This window comes from Maylandia zebra, linkage group LG8 (genome assembly GCF_041146795.1).
Source record: "Maylandia zebra isolate NMK-2024a linkage group LG8, Mzebra_GT3a, whole genome shotgun sequence".
NCBI classification, from domain to species: Eukaryota; Metazoa; Chordata; class Actinopteri; order Cichliformes; family Cichlidae; genus Maylandia; species Maylandia zebra.
Genome location: NC_135174.1, coordinates 7716033 through 7727483, shown reverse-complemented (window position 1 = coordinate 7727483; position 11451 = coordinate 7716033). Strand labels below are relative to the sequence as shown.

The 11451-nt window shown below is 41.5% G+C and overlaps 1 protein-coding gene across 3 annotated transcripts in view; it reads right to left on the bottom strand.

Annotated features, from left to right (window-relative positions):
- Positions 1–589: 589 nt before the first annotated feature.
- The window catches only part of pemt (phosphatidylethanolamine N-methyltransferase), a 116958-nt gene continuing 106096 nt past the window's right edge, over positions 590–11451 (bottom strand). For all 3 annotated transcript variants that reach the window (XM_014409734.4, XM_076887248.1, XM_024803511.2), the window contains exons 6-7: positions 7669–7743; positions 590–3479 (exon numbers count right to left, since the gene is read on the bottom strand). In XM_014409734.4, coding sequence (XP_014265220.2) covers positions 3425–3479; positions 7669–7743 — 130 coding nt within the window. In that variant the 3' untranslated portion in view covers positions 590–3424. The remainder of the gene's footprint in view (positions 3480–7668; positions 7744–11451) is intronic.

Here is an 11451-nt window from a genome sequence, read left to right as displayed (position 1 = left end):
CTCAGTTTGAACTTAAGCAGGTCATCTTGACCATATCTACATACAAGAAAAACTGTGATGCGTCTTAATTCATTAAATAAAATTGTGACATCTAGTTTATGATCATTTGATTATTTGTACTACGTAGCTTAGCCAAAACCCAGCACCATAATGGTGACCTGGTGGATAGTAAGAGGATAAATGCTCACAATACTTGTCACAAGTTAAAATAATGGATTATAAAAGAATGAAACTGTCCATTTAAATAGTCGTAGGATTTGGATGAAAACACATTTTTAATGTGGCAGAAAGTAAATGATGAAAATATTTTTCTTTTTCTCTGTCATTGGGGCTGCTGCTGAGCGCACCCTCAAGGTGCCGATTGTTTGGCAGTGACATCTCTTAGCCTTAAAAAAGAAAAACTGTGTTGCATAGCGGCTATGAGATTTTTTTTTTATTAGTATTTTCTTTGATAATGCCCACGATATTTCTCTCTTCCTTCAGTACAGTCACATTAGGCCAGTGTCCAACAAAGCTGCACTCCACAGTACTGACTGCAAAATGATGTCACCGTCCTGATGTAAGAAATAAAGAAAAGGAAAGATGCTAATTTGTTCAACACTTTAATAGGTTTCCAAATTTATTTGTAGCACAGATTTCAGCTTAAGTGAATAGAAGTGAAATTGAGTGTATTGTACCTACATTATCACCAGTCTGTTTGGCTTTTCTTTCCACACGTGCTCATTAGTGATTTTTCAACTTTTTAAAAATTCACTTTTTTTTTTGTCTGTGGTCAAAATGAGTGTTTCAGGGTAACCTGATCAAACCCTAACTATATGCTTTGTCAGGAAGTAAAGTTTGAAGCCTACTCTTAAAAGTAATCAGGCTTGCTGTCTGTCTAGAGCAGGGGTCCCCAACTCCAGGCCTTGAGGGCCGGTGTTCTGCAGGTTTTGCATCTCACCCTGGGTCTACACACCTGAATCAAATGATTAGTTCATTACCAGGCCTCTTGAGAACTGCAAGACATGTTGAAGAGGTAATGTAGCCAATTTAAATCAGCTGTGTTGGATCACGGACACATCTAAAAGCTGCAGGACACCAGCCCTTGAGGCCTGGAGTTGGGGACCCCTGGTCTAGAGCTTTAGGTCACCCATGTTTTGGAATAGCACAGAGTCCAAAACTCAGTAAGTGCAGAAACTTCCATCCTTTCAAATTCTTCTGCTTATTCAATTCAGGTTTGCTGTGTGGCTGGAGACTATACCATCTGTCATTGTCTGAGAGGTGGAGTACACCCAGGAATGGATGCCAGCCTGTCACAGGGATAACTCATTCGCAGTTAACTGAATCCCATGCATGTACATGGGGAGAACATGAGAACCACATCACTGAATGTTCAATCTTCAAGATCTGAGCAGTGAAAGCAGACTTGGATTGGACACTTTTCCCTGTAGTTTGCAGCTGTATACCAGCACAGTGAAATTTAAATCCAGTAATCTTCAGCCAATCTAATTCTTGGGGTTTAGTAAAATCATTGCATTGTTTAGGAGCTAAACATTTTAAGGCATTGTTATACATATTCCCACATTCTCATCTGCCCTGTTGGAGACAGATATGCAAAGTCTTGCCTTAAGTGCTTCCATTAGTAGTCTGTATTTCTTGAAACACAAGGAGACCAATGCTTTGCACCCTGACTCATTCCTTTATTACATAAATCACTTCATTAGCATAAAGTAGCAGGCAGTGTGCATTGTTCACTTTGGAATGATTTGCATAGTTGCACTGTTAAGCCAGCAGTGAAACAGCTTCTCTGAAATTTGAAATGATTAACATAATAGAGTAAATACAGTACCATGCATCTTAACACTGAAACCGTCACAGTGTGTGAAGCCACAGCAAATGCATATACATGTATATTTTTACTATAAAGTACGGATCAGTGGCCTTAAAATTTCTGTTTTACTTTAACAGACATTGAAAATGTTCGTCTCAGTAACGGTTTCAGAAATTGTTTTTTTTAAAAACAAGGTAGTTATCATGTTGGCTTTTGAGTGAACTCGGATTAAACTGGGACCTTGTTACACTGTGGTTTCAGTCTTGGCTAACACTTTAAAAATAAGCAATTTACATCATGTAATATCTAGAACAGTAAACTTCCTACAGGTAAAATTCAGTCATTCAGCCAGGAAAGCGCACAGACACACCTCTGAAGGACGATACACTTGGAGAGTTATAAAACAACAGGGGTCACTGGGACTTTTAATAATAATATACAGTTGGAGATCTTAAACACAGATATAATTAAAAAGGTTATTCATGAATTTCTCCAGTCACTTCAAATGCATTTGAATTATACATTCTGACTCACCTGCATAATTCACTAGCACATCTCAACTGAGCAAAGCCCTCTGATATCCCTGCAGGACTGCCCCCTCTGTTTGCTGTTTTGATAGATGTAGATTATAAAAAAACATTGAATTCTTTGTCAGGCAGTTATGCATGTTGCAAGTTTGCATGTTTGTCCGGCACTATGCATCTGTAACATCTTATCTGTGAAAAGATTTCTGCGCTCCACCTGCCTTGAAGAATATTATGGCCTGTTTTCTGCTGCTGATCTTTAATACACATACAGATAAATATGATACAGCTGAGTGTTAAACATGTTGATAGGTCAAGCAGATTTGCCCTCTGGCAGTGCTGTGCAATACTGCAAGGTTTAGTATTGATCTGATTCCAAGTAAATACAGAGCCAGTATTGCTTATACCGATACCTTTAACTTATAAAGGCAGCTTATGTAGGGTGGAGCAGTGCGTCATGACTTAGGAGATGAATAATCATCATTTTGCAAATTCTGAACACATTTTAATGACCACTAAAGTCACTGTGATTTTTACTTTCCACAGTAACACAACAAAAGACACCTTTCAGATTTTCATGTATTTTCAGACTGAGTTTTTTTGGAGAGCTGGAAGGTAAACGTGTCGTCTCTGAACCACTTCTGTTGTTTAAATGCGCTGTAGGTCCTAAATTAAACAGACATGACAGTCAACACAAAAAGGTTCAGACATGTTTCACAGTGCATGTTTGCGGTATATTTTTAATTTACAAAAAAAATAATTATTTAACACAATTAAGTGGGTTACACACTGAACTGTGGGGATAGAAGCAAATTATTAATCCGATACTAAACCAGCGTTTGAATCGATACTATCGATATTTGGATTCTCGATCTCAAAAGGACTGACATGTGACAGGATCAGAAAAAAGCCTGCATGTAGATTCCCCTTTCACAAAATCACTTTGAACTAACAGAAAAACACACGGATCAGTAGTGGGGATGTTTCCTTCGTATCCATGGAGGAGGTCAAATAATGACCAAGGCTCTCAGTCTGTTCACACCGGAGGGAATCCTCATCTGAACCCGAAATAGGACGTGTCCGGGGGAAATTATTCATGCTTGTGGCGCAGACTCCTCTCTCGATAGATCTGTTCGGTGAATGGTCTGCAAATACAGAAAAACAAACATGTAATGGGACAATAAATGAGCTTGGAAGGCTGTACCACTCTGTGCCAGGAGCGCGCCTGTGTGTTGAACCGTGAGGGAGCTTGAGTATATGAGTGAACGATAGCAAGATGCCCTCGTCTCTCCACGTGCTCCACCACTCTGCTGCAGATGGATGCAGATCAAAACTTCGGAGTCCAAGAGCAAAACAGAGTTTGAAGCTTTTCTGTGGTACTAATGGCTAACACAAGAATCAGAATCAGTGGACACGCTTAAAGAATTTATGTATCGTGAAAATTTTACAACATGATGTAACACATTGGGACACTGCCTCTTGGTCTCAATGTATCGTTGCAATCAAGTTTACTGCCAAAAGGAATCATATCCATCCCATTAATTAGGCACACCTTGCTAGTACTGGGTTAGACCTGTTTTACCTTCATTCTTCATTGTATAGCTCCTACAAGGACTGCACACCAATGATGCAAATCTCCCAATGCACCAACTGTTTATGCAAGGCAGGATGGATCCATGCTTACATATAGTTTACCCTAAACCCTGGCCCTTTGGTGAAGTCATGCAATGCAGACTTACTTTCCTGCTCTGAGCTAACCGGAGTGTCATCCAACATGCTCCTATAGCCCATCTCCTTCATGGTTCAACACGCTGTCCATTCAGAGATGTTCTTCTGTATCTCTTGGTAGTAACAGGTGGTTATTTGAGCATACGCAAAGCAGTCTGGCCATTCTCCTCTGACCTCTGGCATCAACAGGTCAGAGAACTGCTGCTCACTGGATATTTTCTGTGCTCTTCTAGACCATTCTCTGTAAACCCTACTGATGGTTGTGTGGGAAAACCCCAGCAGATCAGTGGTTCGTGCTAATCTACTAGCACCAACAACCATGGCAGAGTCAGCACCATTGAAATCACATTTCATCCCCGTTATGAACCTCGGGACGCATTTGGAACCATGCTGTCATGTGACTGGCTGAGATATTAGTTAATGGTTAGTTAAACTGTGTCTCTAACATGGTGACTACTGAGTATATCATTAAATCGAGGAAATAAGGAACTGAAGTATGATAAAAGTGAAAAAACTAAATGCACAGCGCAGCTTTTTAGGAGTACTCTACAGAGCTCCTGCAGTACTGGATGTCACAGCATCTTTATTAAACATTTAAATGCTTACACTTCACACTGTTAAGTAATTTTTTGTTATCCTGCTGACTCTCAGAGCACCCAGCCTGTGGATCTACCACCATGGCCAGTCATCAGTTTCTCGCTTTTCAGGAAAGTCATAGTAATCTAATAAACTGTGCGTAAGAATAGATGAAACAGTGCCGTTTCATCCTGGTGTGAGCTTTCATCGCTGCACTATTTGTATCATGAAGATGGCGATTACGAGCTAAAACAAATCCAAGACGCTCTCTGAACTCACTTGACACCAGTTTCTATTCCCTGCATGGCTCCCGCATCAATCCCACCGCCACTTTTACCAATTCCAGTCACCGTGTGAGGTAGAATCCAAGCAGACACCCTACTCTCCACGTATAGTTTAAACAAATGAGATCATCCTGAATCTCTTCCAGCAGCGAAACACAAATATAGCACATGAATCCCAGTGGCAGTGTGTGGTAAAATCTGGCACCTGCCTATCCTTCAATTCACAGGTTCAAGCTAAGTGAGACAACGATGGATCAGTGTTGCCGGATGTAAATCTGTGCGCTCATGCACAGCTTGTGTTTAATGCCTGACACTTTCGGAAAAGCATGCCTCCAACTCAGCCAGGGTTAAAAATCTCTTTTTAGACTTTCATTTTACTCGGGTGGAGATTTATTTGGTCTATTGAGGCTACTCAGAAACGCTCAGCTAGACAAGGATAGCAGAATCATTTCTTGCAATCGCTGGGTGAGTCGTGCTGCAGAAGAAATTGTCCATGAGAAGCAGTGAAGGAAAAAAGTTATAAACCAAGCCAAGTTTTGTTGGACTGGTGAGATAGAGCAGGGATGTCAAACTCTTTTCACATCATGGGCCACATACATACATTAAGTGGGCCGGCCAGTGAAAAATCTCCTTTCTGTTTAATGTAAATAAGTTTAACTGCATATTTAATCCCAGGGATATATTAATATTTCAATAATACATTAAAATTATTTATTTATAAAACTATTGATACATTGTAAAAAAAAAGACATTTCTATAGTATACTGATAAATAAACAGGAACTCTGTAATTAATACTTCTGTGTGGATTTAACTGTATGGATTGAACAGCTACATGGAATATTCTGATATTCCAGAATTTCTGATGCCAGAAAAAGTAACACTGTTACCATCTACATCCTCAGAACATGATTGCATTTTTTGTAAGTGGAGGCTTTCCAGTTATGTTGCTGTATCCCATACAGAGATGGGCAGTAACGCGTTACTTATAACGCGTTAGATTACAGTAACGTACTCGTTACTTTTTTCAAGTAACGAGTAAAGTAAGGGATTACTATTGCAAAAACATTAATTAGATTACCGTTACTTTCCCGTAGGAACGCTGCGTTACTGCGTTACTAAAACCATGATTTTTTTTGCGAGAATGTCTCATGACAGTGACGTAAGCGAGTGCGCCGTTAGTGACAACAGCTGTGTGCAGATCAACAATGGATCACATATCGATTGTGGGAGGGAGTATGAGCGTGCAGCGTTTAAAGCGTGGAAGTACTGACCTTACTTTAAGTTTGATTCCATAAAAAGTGACAAAAACATTAGCGTCCATCGTGCGTGGGAAGAAAACTTCTTTTTACAGCGAAAACCCCCCCCCCTAAACTTCCAAGCAAGTACCGAGTGCGCAACGACGTAATGGGAAACTCACAGAGAAACTCGCGGATTCTTGAACTGACCGCGGCACACCTGCACCAGGGTAAACCTCCGCCTGCCCTACTCCTGCTTTACAGGTGAAAATAGAGCAACAGGACCGCTGAGTCTTTGCCTTTATTTATTTTCTGCTGTGTTTTACTTGCATCTATTTGAAAGAGTGAGTGTAAACACAAAAAATATTTTATTTTATGTGCTGGAATGTGCAGAAAATAGGTTTAAATGTTAAACTAATTTATTCAAGTCAGAGAATGTTGCATATAATTAAATTTTTGCTTGATGCATAAAGTTAAAAGATTAAAACTGATAAAACAAGTTAAAAAAAGAGACTTTTCCATTTGATTACATTTTGTATGATGGATTATGCAGAAAAAGTAGAATTGGGCTGAAAGATCTATCGCTTTATCACCTCTTCAGGTTGTAAATCGTGTTTTTAAAAAGTAACTAAGTAACTAAGTAATTAATTACTTTTGAAAATAAGTAATCAGTAAAGTAACAGGATTACTTTTTTGGGGAAGTAATCAGTAATTAGTTACTGATGACTTTTTTCAAGTAACTTGACCAACACTGATCCCATATGTTGCTGATTCTTGTTTTTAATCAACAAATGTAATTTTCAGTCTTTTCTAAAAGCTGCTGATGTGACACGTGTCATGAGTAATAACACCAGACCTTCAGGATCCTGTGTTATAATCTGTGTGACTCAGCAGATGCAGGTTGACTGCTGAATAAGTCTGTGCTGAAACAATACTTAAGTTTATTTGCATATTTTTCACATTATCATTCAGCCTTCATTTTTTGACCAGAAAGGTTTTTTGATCCATGTCCTCTCCTCCTTCTGGTTATCTGCATATTAAAGTCTAGGGCCCATGACTCATAAGTCTCTGCTTTTTTCCTCCAGGTGTCTCTAGTTTGGTTTAATGAGCTGGAAACCAATAAAAAAAGGGAGCAGGAAGTTGTTTTCTTCCCTCCTCCACCTTCTAGCCACTACAGCTGCAGTTTTTGTTTTTGTTTTATAACTGATGAATCAAGTCAGTGTATTTGCACATCTTTATTTTCTTATTTCTTTTGTATGGTCAGTAAATTACTGTTACAGGTTTTTTAGATGTTGCTAAATGTTAGGGCTCTTGGATCTCTTTGACTCTTGTTGGTTTTTTTGATTTTATAAGACCGCATTTGTAGCGAGCATTTCTGGGGGCTGTAACCTACAGTTATTATTTAAGGTTATTTTCAGTTGTCACATGTTGCCCTCACTAAACCCATATATAAAGGATTTTAACAACAAATGTGATTTAATGACAAATGAGAGATTTAGAAAGACTTACCCTTCAAAGCTTATTGCCACCTTGTATGCCAAGGCCACTATGGCAGTAAGAACTAGACCGACAGGACTGGCACCACTGCAGACAGAGGGGGAAAATGACTTAGTTAGAAGGGTCTAGTTACATATGCTATATACACTAGACCATTTCTCAGCAAAGTATCCATTACATGTAATGTAATGTCATTCGTTACCTAACCCCCCCCCCCCAAAAAAAAAAAACATTCATTCTCTTCCACTTATCCTTGTCAGGGTCGTGATGGGGGTCTGAAGCCTATCCAAGTTGTCTTAGTAGGTACAACCTGGACAGGTTGCCAGTCTATCATAGGACCAACATACAGAGACAGACAACCAGAATCAGAATCAGAATCAGAAAGGGGTTTATTGCCAAATGTTGAGCAGGTTTACAACATTAGGAAATTGCTGCGGTGCTTCAGTGCAAACATAGTGTCATAAATAGCACTTAAATAGACATGAAAAAAATAAAAGTAGGGATAAGAATTAAAAGTGCTACGTAGAAAGATATGTGCATGAGCTATACATGAGATATATACATGAGAATAAGAATTAAGAGTGCTACGTTGAAAGATATATACATGAGTGCAGGTGGTGATCAGTGCCAATCATGGAATGATGCAGTGAACACAGCGTAGGGTCATGTGTTAGTAGCGGGAACAGTCATATGGTTATTGTTCATGTGTCCAGCAGCAGAGGGGAAGAAACTGTTCTTATGGCGAGAGGTTCTGGTGCGAATGGACCGGAGCCTCCTGCCTGAGGGGAGCAGGTCAAACAGACTGTGTCCAGGGTGAGAAGGGTCAGCTGAGATCCGAGCTGCACGCCGCAATGTCCTGGAGGTGTACAGGTCCTGCAAAGATGGGAGTCTGCAGCCAATCACCTTCTCAGCAGAGCGCACAACACGCTGCAGTCTCTGTTTGTCCCTGATAGTGGCTCCAGCGTACCACACGGTGATGGAGGAGGTGAGGATGGACTCGATGATTGCAGTGTAGAACTGCATCATCGTCCGTGTTGGCAGGTTGAATTTCTTCAGCTGCCTCAGGAAGTACATCCTCTGCTGGGCTTTCTTAATGACGGAGGTGATGGTGGGCTCCCACTTCAGGTCCTGGGTGATGGTGGTACCCAGGAGGCGGAATGAGTCCACAGAGGTGATGGGGGTGTCAGTCAGGATGATGGGGGGGGAGTGGGGCTGTGTGCTTCCTGAAGTCCACAATAATCTCCACTGTCTTCTGGGCATTCAGCACCAGGTTGTTGTGGCTGCACCAGGACACCAGACGTTCAACCTCCCTCCTGTAGGCAGACTCATCCCCGTCCGAGATGAGTCCAATAACGGTGGTGTCATCTGCAAACTTGATTAGCTTGACAGACTGGTGGGTGGAGGTGCAGCAGTTGGTGTACAGGGAGAAGAGCAGAGGAGAAAGAACACAGCCCTGAGGGGAGCCGGTGCTGATGGTCCGGGAGTCCGAGACATTCTTTCCCAGCCTCACATGCTGCTTCCTGTCCGTCAGGAAGTCAGTGATCCACCGGCAGATGGGGTCAGGCACATTCATCTGGGAAAGCTTGTCTCGGAGATGGTCTGGAAGGATGGTGTTGAAGGCAGAGCTGAAGTCCACAAACAGGATCCTGGCGTAGGTTCCTGGGGAGTCCAGATGCTGCAGGATGAAGTGTAGGGCCATGTTGATGGCGTCGTCTACAGACCATGGACCATGGACCATTTTGAGTTACCAATTAACCTATCCCCACTACCTGCATGTCTTTGGACTGTGGGAGGAAGCAGGAGTACCCGGAGAGAACCCATGCAAACACGGGGAGAACATGCAAACTCCATGCATGGCCCTGGCCTGATGGTGGAAGTGGAAACTCAGGACCTTCTTGCTGTGAGGCAACAGTTCTAACCACTATGCTATCCTTATGCTTTAAAAAAAGAAAGAAAGAAAGAGCCACACAGGTCGAGGCACTGGTTGGGGACTATCTGGAAACCACTGATTGCCAGAGAAACATGTATTCCACAACTGGATGGTAAGTGGTAGGTTGCTGGCAGTCACTGTGAACTCAGTTACTAAAGGCCCATGGATTAATCTATGCAAATTACAGTGACAGCAGCAATATGCTAGCTACCCAAGCAATTACAAAGAGGTTTTTGGTGTCACATAAACACTAACGTTCAACAAACTCCAGCAACCACTTGCAAACTAGTTGGGGAATACTGGTCACCAGGTAAATACTAGGTTAGCAGACTGCTCTCTAGGCATATATGACTGATTTCACCAAATAAAAATTTCCCACAAAAAAGATGTACAGGGTGGGCCATTTATATGGATACAACGTAATAAAATGGGAATGGTTGGTGATATTAAAGTCCTGTTTGTGGCACATTAGTATATGTGAGGGGGCAAACTCCTCAAGATGGGTGGTGACCATGGTGGCCATTTAGCAGTCGGCCATCTTGGATACAACTTTTGTTTTTTCAATAGGAAGAGGGCCATGTGACACATCAAACTTATTGGTAATGTCACAAGAAAAACAATGGTGTGCTTGTGTGACCTCTGTGTAGTGTCTTCTCTGGTCTGCATTCACAACAAAAAGGCAATGGTTAGAATGCTCTCTTTTTAATGTCGTGGGCAATCAGCACAAAATCTAAACGGGAAAGCAACAACAGAGTTAGCTAACTATGCTCCCATTTTGTTTCCTCTCCTCCCAATAAAGAAATCTCACATAAACGTGCACTCAGTTCAACATAAAGACTGGAGAAATGACCCGCAACAAATGATGTATAAACAACAAAAATAATCGGGTCAGACTGTATTACTTTAACAGCCTGCGATATGATTTTTCCTCCCCACGACATTTGCGCATTCCTTACCTCGCAGGAATCCTCCATTATTCTGAGGATTACCCAGAATCCCTTGCCCTTTGTGAATATTGCAGGGTCACTTTTTCGACAGTAGGTGGCGCCAATGTCCCATTTAGCGGGATTTAACTTCAACTCTATTTAACTATGTTACACTTGGTTTCAACATAACTTTATTCTTTCATGAGTTATTTACAAGTTTCTGACCACTTATAAAATGTCTTCAATGTGCTGCCCATTGTGTTGGATTTTCAATGCAACCCTCTTCTCCCACTCTTCACACACTGATAGCAACACCGCAGGAGAAATGCCAGCACAGGCATCCAGTATCCGTAGTTTCAGGTGCTGCACATCTCATATCTTCACACCATAGACAATTGCCTTCAGATGACCCCAAAGATAAAAGTCTAAGGGGGTCAGATCGGGAGACTTTGGGGGCCATTCAACTGGCCCACGACGACCAATCCACTTTCCAGGAAACTGTTCATCTAGGAATGCTCGGTCCTGGCACCCATAATGTGGTGGTGCACCATCTTGCTGGAAAAACTCAGGGAACGTGTCAGCTTCAGTGCATAAAGAGGGAAACACATCATCATGTAGCAATTTCAAATATCCAGTGGCCTTGAGGTTTCCATTGATGAAGAATGGACCCACTATCGTTGTACCCCATATACCACACCAAACCATCACTTTTGTTGTGCCAACAGTCTTGGAGGGATCCATCCAATGTGGGTTAGTGTCAGACCAATAGCAGTGGTTTTGTTTGTTAACTTCACCATTCACATAAAAGTTTGCCTCATCACTGAACAAAATCTTCTGCGTGAACTGAGGGTCCTGTTCCAATTTTTGTTTTGCCCATTCTGCAAATTCTGTGCGCCGATCTGGGTCATCCTCGTTGAGATGCTGCAGTAGCTGGAGTTT